General features: G+C 35.4%; 1 protein-coding gene across 3 annotated transcripts in view; it reads right to left on the bottom strand.

Moving 5' to 3' along the window:
* PCDH15 (protocadherin-related 15) overlaps window positions 1-20,300 on the bottom strand; it is a 1,066,306-nt gene that overhangs the window by 469,637 nt on the left and 576,369 nt on the right. For 2 of the 3 annotated variants that reach the window (XM_006831105.1, XM_006831106.1), the window contains 3 exons: window positions 15,500-15,706; window positions 7,610-7,744; window positions 5,076-5,225 (listed from right to left, as the gene is read on the bottom strand). In XM_006831105.1, the coding sequence (XP_006831168.1) occupies window positions 5,076-5,225; window positions 7,610-7,744; window positions 15,500-15,706 (492 nt within the window). Of the gene's footprint in view, window positions 1-5,075; window positions 5,226-7,609; window positions 7,745-10,550; window positions 10,572-15,499; window positions 15,707-20,300 lie in introns of all 3 variants that reach the window. The other variant, XM_006831104.1, reaches the window with a different exon arrangement.

Genomic DNA, 20,300 nt, shown 5'->3' with positions numbered 1-20,300 from the left:
AAAAAAAAAAAAAAAAGAGAGATTGAGCTAAAATGAATATAGAGAAATATTGTTAACTGATGGTACATGGAGGGGATTATAATTATTGTCATGAAATAAACCATAAGATTTATTGACTGTAAAACTGATGATCTGCCCTGTAAACTTTCACTCCATTCATAATAAAATCTTAAAATATATATATACATATGTCATAGAGGAAGAAAGAAAAAAGTAACTTTAGAAAGCAAGAAGGAAAGCAAAGATAAAAATGGATGTAAGAAAAGAATTTGAAACTTGTTCTCCAGCATAGAGATGGTAAAGCAAATGGAGAATGAGCTTAACAGAATATTTCAAATGGCATCTCAGAAAGACAAAGTTTAGTATTATAATAAAATGTGCAAACACTTGGAGTTGATAACCAAAAGAGAAGAACACACTCAGCAATTCTTAAACTGAAAAAAGTAAAAATAAAAAAATAAAAAAAATTCAAGTCTCGATTTGCAATATCAAAGGTCTCTCTCCATGGGCAAAATGATGGATGATGCAGGAAGCATCAAAAGAAGATAGAAGGTACAAAAAATCACTGTATGAAAAAGAAATTGTTGAGTTAAACCAATTCAACAGATAGCATCTGATAAAGAACCAAAGTACTAAAAGAAAAGGTCCAATCTGCATGAAATGTATTGGTAAAAAATAAGACAACAGAAACTTCTGGAATATAAATTGAAAACTTACAACACATTGATATAGCACTGGAGACACTCATTCATGTATGCAAAGATATTTGGAAACACATACCTGGACAATCGATTGGAAAAGATTCACATTTATAATGTATTGATAATAACTGGAGACTGGAATATGAAAGTTGGAAACAAAGAGGAAGGATCAATAGTTGGAAAATATGGCCTTGGTGATAGAAATGCTACTAGACCTTGCATGATAGAATTTTTCGAGACCAATGACTTAATCATTGCAAATATCTTTCTAAATAACATAAAATGTGACTATACATACACACCTCACCAGATGAAATACAGAGGAATCAAAGTGACTGTATCTGTGGGAAGAGACAGTGGAGTATCATCTGTCAAAAAAAGGTCACAGGCAGTTTGAGGAACAGATCATCAATTGTTCATAAGCAAGTTCAGGCAAGTGCCAAAATGTGACTTTGAGTATATGCAACCTGAATTTAGAAAATATCTCAGAAACAGATTTGATGCATTAGACAGTAGTAACTAAAGACCAGAAAAGCTGTAGGATGGCAGCAAAAACATCATACAGAAAGAAAGAAAGAAAGAAAGAAAGAAAGAAAGAAAGAAAGAAAGAAAGAAAGAAAGAAAGAAAGAAAGAAAGAAAGAAAGAGGTCATTTAAAAGACAAGAAAGAAAAGACCAGAATGGATGTCCGAAGAGACTGAAACTTGCTCTCCAGCATAGAGAATCAGAGTAAGACTCATTAACAACATAAATGTGCAGGTGATACAATCTTGCTTGCTTGAAGCAAAAAAGATTTACTGATGAAGATCAAAGATCACAGCCTTCAGAATGGATTGCAACTCAACATGAAAAAAAAAAAAAAAAATTAAATGTACCAATAAATAACATCATGATAAGTGGAGGAAAAATTAAAGTTGTCAAAGACTTCCTTTTGATTGAATCCAATCATGGAAACAAAAGTCAAGATACCAATAGAAGCAGTGCACTAGGCAAATGTATTTCACAGGACCTCTTTACAATGTTTAAGAGCAAATATTTGAGTATTTGGCATGCCTGACCCATCATGGTATTTGCAATCATTTTGTATGCATGTGAAAGTTGGACAATGAATCATGAAGACCAGAGAAAAATTAATTAATTTGAGCGATGGTTTTAGAGAGGAATATTAAAAGTACCATGGACCACAAGAACATACAAATCTGCGTTGGAAGAAGTGCTGCCCCAGTTCCTTAGAAGCCAGAATGACAAAATCTCAGGTCTCAGACTTTGGGTCTATTATCAGCAGGTATCAGTCACTGGAGGACATCATGCTTGGTGAAATGGAGGGTCAGTGAAAAAGAGGTAGACCCTCAATGAGATGGATTGACCCAGTGGCAGCAGCAATGGACTCAAAGGTAGTGGTGACTGTGAGCATGGCACAGGGCAGGGCAATGCTGATTTCTGTAGTGCACAGGGCTGCTAAGTTCTTAGGAGGTAGAACTGACTCATCGGCATGGAACAATAGCAATATGTTTGATCTATGTTGGCATTACAGTAGCAAAGAAGTAATTTTTTGAAGTTTTTTTTTTTTTTTTCTTTTTTCTTTTTTATCTTGGATAGAGAAATGAAAAAGTACAACCATAAAATACAGGAAGAAAATTATCTCAGGTGGATATGTGATCAATAACCATAATGACAGAAACTGAGGTAACAGAAAAAAATGTGTGAGTGAAAAGGAAGGGGAGCTACACTGAAACTAAACTGTAAGGAAATTGCTTTATTTTAAGAACTTCTACTAGGTCCTGTAAAATGAAAGTGAGGAAGAGGAGTGTTCCATATTTAGACACTGGATCGTACAAAGGCTGTGAGACAAGGATTTAACTATTACTTCTGTTTCTTCCTGTATATATATGAGAGCTCACCATGGCTAAAACCTGCTATTCTACAGTGGTTTTAGAGAGCAAGGGTTACGAAAACAGAACTATTAAGAACTGTGTCTATAGATGCCTTCAAGTCAACTTTTGAATCACAGTAACCTCATATGACATACTGTTGTTGTTGTTAAGAGCTGTCCAGTCAGTTCTGACTCACAAAGACCCTGAATAGGGTTTCTGAGGCTGTAAATATAAACAGGAGTTGAAAATCTCAACATTCTACTATGGAGTGACTGGTGGGTTTAAACTGCTTTGTATTTTGAGTCTAGTGCATATTCTATGAAGCTACGGCTGCTATGGGTCGGAACTTACTTGATCGCACTTAACAACAGCAATAACAACTGTGCTCCCAGGTAATAATATGTTGTTGCTATTGCTGTGTGTCATTGATTCGAATCAAACTCATAGCTACTTTGTATAGGTTTTTCAAGAAGCAGCTCATAAGTTTGAACTGGCGACCTTCAGGTTCATAGTTCAGGGCTAATCCTACAGTAAGTACCATTATATAGAGTCATTCAAATATTTTAAAACACATATAGAATTATGATCTTCCAGGCCTGGAGTTAATTAAAATTATGAATACTGATTCTCAGGATTAGAAGAAAAGTTTAACCAATGGTCCTTCGGCCTTTGGTTAGATGAAATCATCAGTGTTTCACTTTTTAATACTGATTACATACACATTGCTTACAGAGACTTGTACTCAGAAAAGCAGAAGGAAATTTTTGGCAATCTCTATTTATAAACAGATGCTTAGAAGTGTTGATGAGCATGTAGTTTGAAAACTACTGGAGTAACTATCTACAGGTTATTAAAAAGGTTCATGGAAGATAATTTGTACTGCTTTATAACTTTTTCTCAGAATACTTGCATAATATTTTGCAATGACTTAAAACTTATTTAAATGTAAAAAGTACAGTTAATGGTAAAAATACAAATCAGGGATAAATAATGCTTAACTTTCTGTATTTTCAGAGGAAGCATTTACCATCTGGGGAGTCATGGTGTCTTGCTGTAGTATAAGCAATAGACAGCTAACTTCAAGGTCAGTGGCTCAAACTCATCAGCCACTCCTCGAAACCCTATAAAGGGTTGCAATATGCTAGAATTGATTTCACAGCACTTAAGAACATTTAACATATAGAGTCCTAGTGTGGCACTATAGGATAAGCACTGGACTACTAAGTGAAAATTCAATGGTTCAAACACATCAGCCACTCCTCTATATGTTGAGTCAGAATCAACTTGAAGGCACTTAACAACAACAATTAAGCAAATAATCTAAAATTTCTTTACTAAAACAATCCCAGTTTGTGGTCTAGGTAACCAATGTTTAGTAGAAGTATGTGTAAATTTAAGGAGCTCTGGTAGCGTAGTGGTTACGAATCGGGCTGCGAACCTTAAGATCAGCGGTTTGAAACTACCAGCCACTCTGCGGGAGAAAGATGAGGCTTTCTACTCCCGTAAGGATTTATACCTTTGGAAACCCTGTACAGGGTCGCTATGGGTCGGAACCGACTTGACGGCACTTAACAACAACAACAACAACAATGTGTAAATTTATTAATGGGTTTTTATTTATTGTCAAGGGAAATTTAATTCATGTCTATAATTTCCTTTCTATCCCCTACTGCCATCTAGCCAATTATAACGTGTTGTTGTTGTTGTTGTCAAGTGCCATTGAGTTGGTTTCAACTCATAGTGACCCTGTGTAGTGTTTCCGAGGAGTGGCTGGTGAGTTTGAACTTCCCAACTTGGGGTCAAGTCAACCTTGTGGTTCAGTGCATTATCCCACAGTGCCACACCAGGACTCCAGTCTGAGTTACAGCAACACTACAGGTCAGAGTGTGGAGTCCTGTGGTGCTGTGGGTTAATGTGCTCGACTGCAAAGCCCATTTGAATCTCAAGGTCGGCAGTTCAAGCTCACCAGAGGCTCCTTGAAAACCCTACACGGGGTCTCTATAGATCGGAACTAACTTGATGGGACTTAACAACAACAACATAGGACAGAGTGTAACTGCTGTAATTTTTATGGAAGCTGACTGCCATGTTTTTCTCCTGAAAAGCAGCTGGTGGTTTCAAATTCCCAGCTTTTGTTTAGGAGCTAAGCTCCTAACTACTGTGCCTCCAGGGCTCCTTATTTGTAAAATAGCATAAAGCAATTTGAAGCCTTAAACTGTATGCATAATAAATAAAACTCTAGTATACGTTTTTTTAAGTGTAGTATAAGCAGATCAAATAGGTATATTTACATATAACTAATTGTTTAAATCTACATTACAGTGCATATAGTTATACTGTCTTTGAAAAAATAACTACAAAGTTTCAAGTTTTTAACATCATTAATTGCATACAATACAATTTTAATTAAATTTCATTTCTAGAGCAGTGCATTGTGTAATGCCTATACAACTAAACAGACAACTACTTTGACTATATCTCCATATTCTGTGGATAGTTACCTGTATAACACTGTCCCCAGGGCTCATGTCTGTGTAAACACTGACATCATAGGATATTTCAGGGAAAGTTGGGGTGTTATCATTTGCATCCATAACTCGAATATTGACGATAACTGGTTCACTTTCTTGTACACCATCAAATGCTGTTATCTTTGGGAATAGAAAAACCCACTTAATAGAGTAATCAAGCAAATATAAAAAGTACATAATTCACTATTACAATTTACAAAGTGCATTCTATGTGATTGACAGATTAAAAAGAGTATCAACATGCTTTATCAGCAAAAGGAAGGAATAAACCTATGCCACATCATATAATCAAAATGTTTTAATATGCTAAGAAGCAAATATTGAGAATTCTGTTTTCAATATAAGAAACTCCAAACATGTTTTAAATAAGGTGATATTAGCAAATGGATCACAAAAACCCCAACTGTAACAACCAAGAGAACAGAAGAACTAGATAGTGCCCAGCTACCACTGCTGACTGCTTTGAGAGAGATCCTAAATAGAATGGCAGGAAAATGTGAAACAAAATTCAAAATAATAAAAATGGTCAACCTTACTGGTCTGTAGACACTGAGAGACTCCTCCAAGATCATGGCTTTTAGACAACTTTTAAGCCTGGAATTGAATCCACACCTTGGTTCTACTTTCAGTCAAACACTAGACAGACCTATAAGGTATGCCATAAGATCAGGGAGATACATACACCTTGGAACAACCAACCATACAAAATCAAATGGGTAGCAATTAACCAAGAATAAAACTCAGAAGGAAAGAAAGGACAGGAAAGAAGCAAGATTGAATGTGGTACACACAGAAAGGGAGAAGAGTACAGTTGTATGAATTCCAGTCACTATCAAGAAACAGAATGTGCATGAATTGTTAAATGAAAAACCAATTTACTCTGTAAAATTTTACTTGAAGCAAAATTAAAAGATAAATAATAAAAAATTAGATATCTATAATGCCTTTATGATTTAAAGTGGGCACAAAACATATCTGATTTTAAGAGTTAACTATTACCTGGTTGTTAAAAAAAGAAAGAAAAAAGGATCATCCATTTCTACATGTTTTGTACACGTTAGCTAAGAAAGTAAAAGCTCTATGATAGCAATTTTAAGTGGCAATTTAAAAAGTACTCATTATAATTGGTAAACAGTGATATCTCAATAATATTGTCAACATTTTAAATTTACCCTAAGAACAAAACCAATTTCTTTAAAACCACCACTCTTGTTCTGGCAGACTTCTGATACTCAATCTATATTTAAGTTTAAACGTGATGTTAATTCCCTGGAAGTTCTGGTTCATAATGTTCCATAGAATGGAAGATGGAAAGACTTTGTCTTACCGCCTTTGGACATGTTATCATGATGAATCTGTCCCTGAAAAATGGCATCATGCTTGGTACAGTAGAGAGTCATTAAAAAAGAGGAAGATTCTTAGATAGATTGGCACAATGCATGCATAATGAGATCAAATATAGCAATAATTATGGGAATGGCACAGGAATAGGCAGCGTTTCATTCTATAATACATTTGTTTTTTAAATGCCAGCGAGTTGATTGTGACCCATAGCGACGTTGTATAGGATTTCCAAAGAATGAATGGTGAGTTTGAATGGATGACCTTGGATTAGCACTCCAGTGCCACATGGGATGCTTTTAGTCAAAACTGGTTCTATGGCACCTAACAAAAACCATGGTTCATGTTCTTTTTGTGAAGACTTCTCTAGAAGGAATTCATGTATAAGCCACTTAACCTGTGCTTCTCCATCAGCTGATCTCTTTCTTCTATATGAATACAATTTAGTTTAGGATTTTAGAGAGTTACTAGAACTTCCTTTTTATGTGTTTTCACCTCTCAAATCTGCTAGTCCTATACATTTGTGGTTTTATCTATTTCATGATAATTAGTTATAAAGAAATTCATTTTTTGCATCTTTTTGTTTTAATTATCTTAATCCAGAATTTATCAAACTCTTGTCATTTGAGGCCAGATACTTCTTTGTTATGGAGTAGAAGGCTTTTCCTGTAAGATGTTTCACAGCTCTCTGATGTGGACCCATCAGATACCAGAAACATCTCTTTCTTGTTGTGACAACCAAAAATATCTCTAGATGTTGCTAAAAGGTTCCTTGGTGTGAGATTACCCATGATTAATAATCAGGGTCTTAACTCTATGCCAAACTTTACAATGCAACAACAAATATAAGAACAGGCAAGAAATAGTTATTTACTCTTTGGAATCATGTTTGTAATATTTCAATAAAAGTCAATGTTCAGTGTATGTTGAAGACTCAAATTCCCATTTTATTGTTTCTGACATACAAACAGTTATTGTTACTGGGAAAAAAATAAATAAAAAATATATTAACAGATAAAGAGAAATCAATTTGAATACTTTTTATTATTGATATTCTCTTAGGTGTTACTTGAAAATATCATTCTTCCCTCAAATCGCTGACCTTTCAGTGTTAAACAGACATCTCTTTCAGTTACATACATATATGTCTATAAGTTCTTTACCGAAAAGGTGTAAGTCTGCTGTTCTTCCCTGTCCACTGGTTGAAGTAAGGTGAGGTAGCGAGTGATACCAGTCTGTGTGACGGTGAAGACTGATGTGTAATCATTCAGAAAAAGGTGAACTTCAGGGTCTTTTGTCTTTGAAAAAAAAACACAAAAAAACATTGCTTAAAATGCGAAATAAATAACACAATCCATTACTGAGGTATTTAAGTTTTTTTTAAAAAAAAAACTATAATGAGAATGTTCTTTTAAAAAGAGGGCTTTCCCTAGATATTACCACTAAAACAAGTTAACCATTCAAATAGACTAAAATCAATTTTATGGAAAACAAAATGTTAAAATAACGACTTGTAAATGATATGAACAAAACAAAATTAATAGGATGATTGAAAGAATATAAAATATCTTTGAATGCATTTTTACTGATTATCTAATGATACTATTTCTTCCAAATATATTTAGGCTTGGGAAATAATGAATAATATGAAGAAAAGGGAATTAGAATCCAAAATTTTAGATATAGGATTTTACAATTACTTCATTTTTAGTAATAAAACTAAACATATGCATATAGCTATTCTATTCTCACGATAAAAAAAAAAAATTGGTTATGTATTATTCATTAGCTATAAATATCATGCTTCTCATTTCTTATTTTAATGCTACAAAAATTCTCCAAAGGGATATACATTTATTTTAATTCTATATTTTTCATGATTAGATGAAAATATATAAATTTACTATATGTGCCTGATAAGAGTGTAAAAAAAAAGGTGAAATATACTTGAAGAGGGAAGTGACGTCAAAATAAAAAGTAATTCACTTAACACTGGAAAGCCTTCACAACTTTATTGACCTGCCTGTAAGGGGAGTATTGTAGAGTTCACATTCATGCAGTAACAAACTCACTCTTTCCTATAACCATGAGGCATTAATCTCTGCAACCCTAAAAGAAAAGAAAATGTGGAAGCCTGGGTTGGAATCAGAATAGGGGACTGGGAAGGTAATTAGGGTAAATAAAGGGACAATTTGGAGGGATGGTAGACTATCAGAAGTATCCCTGCTGATGTAGGGGTTAAGTGATCCCCTGTTAGCCAAAAGGTCAAATGTATAAATGCAGTTGGACTGTACAATTCCTAAAGTTAAGGAAGCATTTCAGCCAGTGTTTGTATCCTCTAACACTGCTGACTATTTGTGAGTCACATGCTCATTGTTTTGATGGACTAGGATATGAATGGACAGATAATGCTCTAATTTAATACTGTGACAAGAACAGTAGATCTTAAAAAGCTATGGTACACATAGCATTTAAGATAAATATTAGTGTTCTAAATTAATAATTACACAGAAGTTTAATTAATACATGGCCCCCTCCTCCGCACAGAAGGCAGCATCTATTTTACCTTAAAGAATACATTCAGTGAACTGGTATAGTGCTGTAGGATAAGCACTGTCCTGTTAACTTAATGGCAAAGTTGGCAATTTAAACCCACCAGCCAATCCTAAGAAACACCATACACAGGGTCACTATGAGTCATAATCAACACGAAAGCATTTTAACTACAACAACAAATTATACACTCAGTATATACCTTACTTTGTTGAATTCTATGTCATTTATGCAATGGCAAAATTATTTTTGAAAAGTGATCAATAGCACACAGAATCATGAACGCAAAGCACACACAAATAGAAATGCCAAGACAACAATGTTACGAATATAAAATAAACAAAAATGTGCTGTCAGATAGAGTACTGTACATATAAAAACTATGTTCAAAATGAGGTTGCTGTTGTCAAGTGCCGTTGAGTCAGTTTCAACCTATGTTGTAGGTTTCAACCCTGTGTAAGTTTTCCGAGATGAGTTTAAACCACCGAACTTGCCGTTCAAATGGATTTTGTAGTCCAGCACATTAATTCACAGCGCCATACCTGGTGTCCTTAGTCTACTGAAATTAAAACCAATTTTTGGTCTTCAGTTGGAATAAATATATAACAGCACACACACAAGATAATATGCATAAGCACACAAATGTTCATAAAGCATATATATTTCTCTGTGTGTATATATGTATATCTATACATACATATACATATATATATACACACACACACACACATACATATACACACACAAACATATATGTAGGGGCTTCAAAAAGTTCATGTGAAAATGGAATAAAAAGCTAATGGAAGCTTTTTGAAGTCCCCCTTCTATAACCAGATGTGCACACTCATATATATACATACGTCTACTAATGCTCCTTTGAAACCCTATACAGGGACGCTATGGGTTGGAATCGACTCAACAGCACTGAAACAACAACAACAAATAATGATCACGCATACAAACGTCAAAGCATAACGTAAAACTGGCGAACTTTGATGGGCTTTAAAAAACTTCATGGAAAACTCCATTATCTTTTGATTCCATTTTTCCATGAATGTTTTGAAGCTCCCTACTGTTTGTAGTTTATCTGCCAGTTGAAATTTATTTGTAGCAGATATTTGAAGTAACCTATCCAAAAGAATTAAGGAGCTCTTGTAGGGTAGTGGTTACGAATCGGGCTGTGAACCGGAAGGTCAGCAGTTTGAAACTACCAGCTTTTCCGCAGAAGAAAAGAGGAGGCTTTCTACTCCCGTAAAGAACTCCATGGCACATAACAACAACAACAACATTCAAAAGGGTTAAACTCCAAGTATAGACTTTTTCAGAAAGAATGCCATGGTGCATAACCAATGTATTGCCATGTACTAAAAAACTTTTAACCATCAAATTACTGTTAATGCACTCATAACAAAATTTGCTTCCACTAGAGCTATGAGTCAATTGACTCGAAGGCAGTGTGCTCTGTATTAGTAGAAAAGAAAAAGAACTAGAAAAAGAATCACAGCAATCAACAAAACAAGTCAAATCACAACTTCAACACATAATACCTACAGGAATACCACCAGGTGGAATCTATAGGACAATTAAAATGAGAAAAATGTAAATATAGATGATCATAATCATATATGTCATACAAATCTATATTAGTAGAAAATAAAAAATAAGCTGTTTCCAGCATAGTTAAACTAGCAATTTTACCACATGTAGATAGTATATAATATATACAGGTTATGTGTTGGGTTGCTAACCAAAAGTTCAGCAGTTCTAATCCTCTAGTTGCTCTGAGGGAGACAATTACAAAGAAATTTGCAAAACAAAACAAAACAGAAGTCTCCTACAAAGACTTACATCCTCAGAAACCCTATACAGGATCACTATGAGTCAGGACTGACTCATTGGCACTTTGCCACCACCACCACATTTATATGATGTTGTTGTTAAGCGCTATCGAGAAGGTTTCTCCTGCAAATACTCCCATACACAGAAACCCTATACAGGGTCATGGTGAGTCAGAACCGACTCGTTGGCCCTCTGCCACCACCACCACCACCACCATATTTATATGATGTTGTTGTTAAACACCATCAAGAAGGTTTCTCATAGAAACTCTGTATAGGGTTTCCAAAGGAGCTCTGGTAATGTAGTGGTTATGATTGGGCTCCTAACGTCAAGATCTGCAGTTTGAAACTACCAGCTGTTCTATTGGAGAAAGATGAGGTTTTCTGGCCCCTTGAGTCAGACCCAGCACCATCACACATAGGATTTCTAAGGCTTTAAATCTTTTGGGAGCCAAAAGCTTCATCTTTTTTAGTTTGCAGTCCCATGATTATTCTACAGAGTCACAGCTCTCCCCAATATATTATATAGCACTTCAGTGCTAGCTACACCAGGATTCCATAAATCTGTGTGTGTGTGTGTGTCTGTGTGTAATTACCTGATACATATGATGAACTAACAATAAAAGTATATAAATATATAATAACTGAGTTTATTGACCTCTCACAGAAATGAATGAGCTTATATAGAATTATGTATAGTAGAATCATTGCCTTTACAAAAGCCAAATGTATATACTTTGTTCATTACTGTTCTTTGTAATTTCTATTGGTAGAATTCAATAATCAATTTTCAGCAGCTATATCACTAAATATCTACTGGTCTCAGACATGCCTCTTAAAAACATTGTGCATTATCTGTTCTATCTTTGTTGCAGACCATTGAAGTTGGGAGCAGGGTGGCTCTTTAGGATAAGTACTGGAATTAGAATCACAAAATCTTCATTTCAAGCCCACCAGCCACTTTGTGAAAGAAAGATAAGAGTTTATGTTATCGACATATTTGTAGTCTTAGAAACCTTATACAGAATCCCTGTGAATCTCTGTCACACTTGAAAACAAACAATTTTTAAACTATAATGATGTAAGTTCACTTAAAATAGCATGGTGGTGGTGGTGGTATGCCACTGGTCCTTACTCACAGTGACCCTGTATAGGGTTTCTGAGGCTGGAAATCTTCATGGGAGCAGAAAGATTCATCTTTCTCCTGTGGAATGGCTGGTAGTTTTGAACTGCTGACCTTGAGTTTAGAAGTCCAACTCATAACCACTATGCTACCAGAGCTTCTTTCAAATAGCATATAAATATATAAATATTCCTAAAATGTTAGCTTCAGTGGCCTAATATACTGTTATGATTGAGGGAAAGGTTTTAGGAAATTTTATATTATATAGGAAGTTGAATTAAACTACTGGGTGTGGCACTGTAGGATAAGCACTGGACTGCAAGTTTCTTTGAACTGCAAGGTGGGCTGTTCAAACCTACCTGCTGTTACTCTGAAACCCCCTAAATAGGGTCACTATGAACCAGAAATGAGTCAATGGCACTCAACAATAACAACAAAATTAGATATTGATTTATCTACTGTTATACAGGAGTCCTGGTGTGGTACTGTAGGATAAGCACTGGACTGTTAAACACAACGTTGGCAGTTCAAATTCAACAGCTGCTCCTCAGAAACCCTTACTGGGTTGGTTATAGAGATTTTTAAAAGCTATATTTCATAATTTAGAAACGTTGTCACTAGAAAATTGTGTGTATATATATATATAAATTAAATTTCTGGGCATCAAACAACCATTCACCATAGATAATTTTAAAAAGAGATTGGACCTAGATCATAAACGACCAAATATATATCGCTTAATTACATTTTTACATAACATTCTAATCATGCCATTCTTCATGTACATGACTCTCAATAAAGGAATTTTCTCGATATGTCTGCATCCACCATCCCTCACTGAAGGGGTAGGCCACACCGTCAATGGATACCACCATAAAACTATGGGGGTCATAGATGATTGCACGAAGGAGGTTACCTGCTGATATGAAATCTACAATGTTATGCAGCTATTAATTTTATGGGCAGCCAGGAGTCAAGGCGAGAACAGTCTAATTAAAAACCCAAATTCTTCAATATCAGACAATGTTGCCCCTTGGGAAACACAATGTGACTCTAACACAATACCTGGTTGAACTGCTAACTGCAAAGTTGACAGTTCAAACTCATCTCTCCTCCACAGGAGAAAACATGAAGCTGTTTGCTCCCATAACATTAACAATATCAAAAAATCTATATAGGGTCTCTATAGGTCAGCAATGACTATGTTGCAGTGGGTTGGTTTTGATTTGCTGGGATTGTAAATCTTAAAATGGAATTCTAAGTAGTATTTTCCCAAAGTTTTAAACTCAGGAGTTCTTCCCACCCCGACTCAGTAATACCTTATAAATACTACTGTACCTCACATGTTTGACATTTATAATTTAAAAAAGACTATATATATATATATATATATTGTGTAGTGCGGTCGAGTCAGTTCCGACCCATAGCGACCCTGTATAGGGTTTCCAAGGAGCAGCTGGTGAGCTGGAACTGCCGACCTTGCAGTCTAAACGGCTTTGCAGTCTGGTGCATTAACCCATAGCGCCACACCAGGACACTCACTTACTCACTCTCTCTCTCTATATATATATAGATAGATAGATAGATAGATAGATAGATAGATAGATAGATAGATAGATATAGATATATAGAGAGAGTGAGTGAGTGTCCTGGTGTGGTGCTGTAGGATAAGCACTGTAAACACTAGAATGCTAATCTCAAAGTCAGAGTTTCAAACCCACCAGTCATTCCTTAGAAACCTTAGACAGGGTCATTATGATTGGTGAGGTGGTTTGTCACTGCAAAAGACAGCTGGGGACCAATATCCTTTGAGCATCTTCTTGCCCATTAAAAGGAGACAACCAAATCATTGTAAAATATTTATTTTGCTCTCCGCAATACTAATTGTTTTCCTGATGTTTCAAACTAAATAATGGTATGAAATTCAATAATGAAAGTGTTTGCCGCTATGCTGTTTATTAAAATAGTCACTAGCTACAGTTATACTGGAGTCCTGCTGTGGCCCTGTGGGCTAATGTGTCAGACTGCAAAGTCATTTGAACTATAAGGTCAGTGGTTCAAGCTCACCAGCTGCTCCTCAGAAACCCTACACAGGGTTGCTATGGGTCGGAATAGACTCGACAGCACTTAACAACAACAACAACAACAATAACAAGAGTCATACCACCCTGAATTCTGATCTTGTCTGATCTGGGAAGCTAAGCAGGATCTGGACTGGTTAGTACTTGGATGGAAGGAAGCCTGAGAATACCAACTATTTTAGGCTGTTTGGAGTCCTGCTCTAGCACTGTAGGATAAGTACTACACTGTAGACCAAAAAGTCAGTAGTTCAAACCCATCAATCACTCGCTGGAAACACTATACATGGTCTCTGAGTTGGAAGAGACTGGATGGCACTAAACAAACATAGTCACTTGTGACTTATTGAATACTTAAAAGATAGCTGGGCTGAAAAACTGACATACATATAATATTAATTTATGTTCAAATAGTCACATGTGATGTGACTAATGAGAAGCAAAGCCACAAAACATTTTCACCACAACATGAAGTTCAAGACTGATAAATTACTGAGCTGAGATTTTTTAATACCAAGTTTCAAACTATGCAAAAGAAAAGCATATCTTGGAAAACACTGTGGTAGCTCACAGAATGAAAGGAAAATTGTCAAGGATTAAGGTAAATCTTGGGACTGCATAACCTAAAAGACAGGAATTCAACAGGACCCTCTTCTCGTCTCATCTCTGTCAAGCTGCATTCTCTGATGAACATCTGATAAAAGACGTTCTCCACAATGACAGCACACTTACCTACAACAGTCTCAGATTCATGTCCCACTGTTTTCAGCTCTTAATTTTTGTTTTATTAAATTCCTGGGAGGATTCTGACAGGCCTGGTATAGATTACCTGTGTACTCTTCATATCAGTCACTATGACTAAAATGGCAAAATATCCTGATTTTCCTAAGCCAAATCAGTGCCCTCTCTTATTTCTAATGTCAGTTCCATCTGGACAAAAGACAATGACGTATGAAGTCAGGTACAATCGCCTTAAACACAGTCACTGACTGAAGTATGAGCTGCTCAGTTACCCTGAAATATTTTTTTCTTTAGTATCTGACCATCAGATGGGAAGAAGAGTCCCTAAAATTAACACAGCAGCACTACCTTTATCATTTTCTTACTCATTTAGTCATTATTTTCACCCTAGCAGCCTATATTAATAAAGATTGCCTGCTTGTGTAGCAAATCCCAAATTAAACATAAATTTTCTTTCATATACTGAATATCTATCTATAAACTAAAAATAAAAACAGCTGTTGAATGCAAGCATGCAGATATACATATATATTTTAATATCCAGGATTTGGAATTGAATAATAACACTAAGACTTTCTTTATATATTGACATTGTTCATTCTCTGTTCTATACTTATGTAATTATATCTTTATAATATTTCTATTGATATAATTATAGCAAGATATATGTTAACAAATAAGAGCAAAACACACACATACACCCATATATATTTAACTTACATCCTCTACATCTTTATCAAGAACTACAATTCCTAGAGGACCGGTCAAATTTAGACTGTCAGAAATGGTTGATCCCACCGGAGCAGATTCCAGGATATAGCCTTGATAACTAGGCATCGTGAAATATGGACTCTGATTGTTTTCATCCAATATTTCAATGTGTAGACTGGCAAATGCAGGAAGTGGGTGGCCATTGTCTTGTTCTGCCTAAAAAGAAAGAAAAACGAAAAGAAAGGTTAAAAACTTTTATGTTATCATATCCTTTAGTAGTGCTACTTTTTCATGATCAATTTATTGGCCATTATTATAAAAAGAAGAAAATCATTAAAGTGAAAGGGACTTATAATTTATAAGTGAAGAAATGAATGTGAAGGGAGGATCTAAAAATTGATTTGTTTCCTGTCTTCAAACCAGTGAACATTAAGAAAAAAACCAAAGCACTAAAAAAATGAATTAATAGCATTTGTTATGGCATGTTATAAGAATACATATCTTGTCAAATAAACTAAGTCAGAAATCAAAAGTGAAGATGTTTGATAGAAATTTTGAAAAAATATTTAAATAAAAGACAAATTAATTTTTATGATGTAAATACTATTCATTTTCATGTATTTGTCTTCTCACTTCATAGTATTACATAAATATTCCAATATTTCATACTTTTATATACCACTGATAGAATAAGGATTTATTTACTACCCACCAAAATTCCCTAAAATCATCATATAAATGACAAAGATAAGAGTATGGTGATATTCTTAATAGCTATGCAATTTCAAATATTATTTAAACAGAAAAATGTTATTCAAATAAAATTTGTTTTCTTGTGTTAGATATTTGGTAGTTTAATCATATTTTTTTTCTCCTCCTTAATTTAAAAAACGCATCTTTATTTTAAAAAAAATTTCTTAGAAAATCACAATATCGTTATGCTGTAAATGTGGGAAAAAAATACTTAACTTGTGTTAAAACAAAACAAAACAAGCACCCTTCCAAAATGGAAAAGAAGTATAATGATCTCTATTTTTGGAGCCCTGATGTAGCACTGTAGTATAAACACTGGATCTTAAGGTCGTTTTGAACCACAAAGTTGGCCATTGAAACTCATCAGCTGCTCCACAGAAACTCTACACCGGGTCACTATGAGTTGGAAACTGATTTGATGGTACTTAAAAATACCAACTCTACAAAATCAGAGCGTGTACAAGAAAGCTTCCAGAGTGAATAAAGAAATTTAGTAAAGTTACACAGCACATGATTAACAAATAAAAATCATGTGGATTTCTCCTCAGCAATTCAAAAGATAAAAGGAAAATTCGGGAACAATTCTATTTGTAATGGCATCTGAGAGCATAAAGTACCCAGAAGTAAATCTAACCAGGGATGTGAAAGTCGTATGCAATGAAAACTATAAAACACTGTGGAGATTAAAGAAGACCTAAATAAACTTCATGTATTGGAAAATATAATATTGTTGAGACATTACCCAAAGTATATCTATAATTTTTATCAAATCCTAATAAAAATTGCAACAGCAATTTTAAAGGATTTTTTTTTTTTTTTAACTTTAGCTGAAATGGTGGTGGTTGTTGTTGTACGCTGAGGAGAGGATGGTGGATTGAACCACCAACCTTGCAGTTGAAACTGACATGTTTATCCTACAGTGCCACATTGGGACTCCAGAATAGTTAATGCAATGTTAAAAGAGAACAAATGAGGTGAACTCAAACTTCCTAGTTTTAAAACATACTATATAACTATATGCTTAGTAACATAGTATGTTTTGAAACTAGGAAATATGAGTCCTCAAACATACTATGCAACTATTGTGGAGTCTGGTGTGGCACTGTGGGTTAGCGCACTGGGCTGCAAGTTGAGTTTGAACCACAAAGTTGGTGGTTCAAGCTCACCAGTCATTCCTTGAAAATCCTAAACAGAGTCACTATGAGTTGGAACTATGATTCAATGGCACTTAACAGCAAAAACAACAGATAACTAGTGTGGCATTGTAGGATCAACCTTGGACCACAAACAACAAGTTTGGCAGTTCAAATCCACCAGTTGCTCCTACTCAACAGCACTTAACAACAACAACTCTAATAATTAAAACTGCCCGCTACTCATATAACAGTGAACACCTGACCAGTGGAACAGACATGAAAGTCCAGAACTAAACTAATAAATCAGTTGTAGCTTTGTCAGTTGATTTTTAACAAGGGTACTAAATCCATCTGATGAAGAAAAGAGAGTCTTCAATAAATAGTGCCAAGAACATTAGATTTTAACATCCAGGAAAATAAAACAGGATCCATGACTCACATCATACATAAAAACATATTCAAAATGAAGCAAAGTGTATGCTTTGTTGCATGTAAATTTGATGATCAGCTCTGGAAACCTTCATTCAGTTCAAAATAAAAAGTAAAAAAAAAAAATCAAATCTTACCATAACATCCCAAATAATTTACTTTCAGTGACAATTTTAAAAAATTAACTTCAAAATCAATCTTATCCCCTCTGTATACAGGGTTGATAAGGACAGGACTTAGACATTGGCTTCCTAAAATGGGGGAGGGGGGAGGCTTAAAAGCATGAAGTGACTGGCTTACAAGTTTTCAAGAGGGAGTTTAGTTTCAGTGTGTGGGGGAAAGTTGACTCTCCACCGAATAGTTTTCAACCTGTCTAGACAGGTCTGGTGAAAGAAGATATGGATAAGATTCTTATAATTCAATAGTGATTAATTGTTATCATGACTAATTGCAACTGTCACAACTGTAAAGGTAGAAGTTTGTAACAAAAAGTGGAGAGTAGTTAATTTTACAATCCAGGAACAGAGGACCCTAGGACCATCAAGGTGGAAGAGCATGAGAAGAATGTGGTACCCTATCAGGAGAAGCAGCATCACCAGATATAGAGGCAGAGATGATAACATGTAGAGACAGAGCAGCTGAGAGCTCTAGACTCATGGAAAGTGAATGGCTGTGTGCTGGTGGCCAGGAGGCAGGCTTGCAGAATGTACCCTTTGGTTGTTTAAATGATTATGCATTCCTGAGTGTTTTTGTATATTACCTCCCAACCCCCACCTTGTCAACAAAAAGAGAGAATAGAAGCATGGAGGAGACTGTAATCATTGCAATGAAATGATGAGTATAAAATTGATGTTCTCCAATGTAAATTATCATTCAATTCACAATAAAAACTTGAAAAAAATTCACTTGTAGAAAATATTTTTTCTGTCTTTGGAGAAACTAGTAATACACTTCAGTAGTATACGCATTTATTTAAATGCATTTAAATTTTCTGTCATACAATTTTAGTTGATATAATTCCCCACTGTTGAAGTAGTTATGTTCTAAAATTAACTCAAAATTACGGTAAACTATAGCACTCTGGTAGTGTAGTGGTTACGAGTTGGACTGATAAGCTCACTATCAGCAGTTCGAAACTACCAGCAGTTCCACGTGAAACAGATGAGGCTTTCTGCTCCCATAAAGATTCACAGCCTCAGAAACTCTGTACAGGGTTTTGCTAGGAGTCAGAACCAACTCCAAGGCATACCACCAACACCACCACTTTATACTAAACCATGGAGTGCTCAGCGAGTTGGAATAGTCCATTTCTGGTCATAGGAATTTATAAATAGACAGATAGATAGTTTAACAGATAGATATCTTTGTTCTAACTAGAACACCTAGAAGATAACATTTTCACTTCTAATTATAACAACATTTAGTTAAATTGTAATTTACCATCTCCTTCATTTAAAAAGGTAGGTAACAAACAAACCACACTGTTATTCTTGAGTATTGGTGACTTCATTCCAAAAAGAATGAAAAGATTTCATACCATTAATATTGAAGATATTTTGAAATATCATTTCTATCATGGAGGGCGGTGGCTAAACGATGTGTGACAATTATGCAGACCTGGTGGAGGTATTAAATGAAACCCATACCACGGAGCGGCGGGGTGAGAGGTGTCTGGAGACCAGGGTGATGGGGAGACACTGCCTAGCGGGAAGAGACTGCAGGGGCCAGCAAGGTTGTCCTACTTGCTGCCCCCCCCATCCTAACTGTTGGATCATGGCTTTAAGGCGGGGTCTACCAACTTAGAGACCCACAAGCCCAGCCCAAAGCATCTCACTACAACCCAGTTGCCCTGCTGCACTTCTGCCTCTTGATTGACATCCGAGGACAGAAATCCCGCCTTTGAGCCAGACTTAAGGGCCCTAGCACAAGGAGATTCCTATTTAACAGCAATCACACAACCACCACTCGTCTGTCTGTCGTACTGTGGTTGGTTTGAATTGCTGTGATTCTGAGGGCTATGCCACCAGTATTTTAAATAACCATCAGGGTCACCCGTGGTGGACAGGTTTCAGATGAGCTTCCAAACAAAGACAGACTAGGAAGAAAGAGTGACAAACACTTCTGAATTGCTAGTCACTGAAAACTCTATGAATAGCAGAGAAACATTGTCAGATACAGTACTGGAAAGTGGGAAGGCACTCAGAATGCGACTGGAGAAAAAATGCCTCCTCCAAGTAGAGAAAAGCTCACAGAACCTTCATTTGCTAATGGGCCACAAATCAAAATGAAGAGAAACAGCTGTAAACATCCACTGAAAATTGGAACATGGAATGTACAAAGTATGAAACTGGGAAAATTAGAAGTTGTCAAAAATGAAATGGAATGCATCAACATCTTAGGCATTAGTGAGCTGAAATGGACTGGTATTGGCCATTTTGAATCTGACAACCACATGGTTTACTATGCAGGGATTGACAAATTGAAGAGGAATG

This window comes from Chrysochloris asiatica, unplaced genomic scaffold, assembly GCF_000296735.1.
Source record: "Chrysochloris asiatica unplaced genomic scaffold, ChrAsi1.0 scaffold00003, whole genome shotgun sequence".
Taxonomy (NCBI): domain Eukaryota; kingdom Metazoa; phylum Chordata; class Mammalia; order Afrosoricida; family Chrysochloridae; genus Chrysochloris; species Chrysochloris asiatica.
Note: the sequence above shows the minus strand (reverse complement) of the source record. Positions and strands in the feature narration are given on the sequence as shown.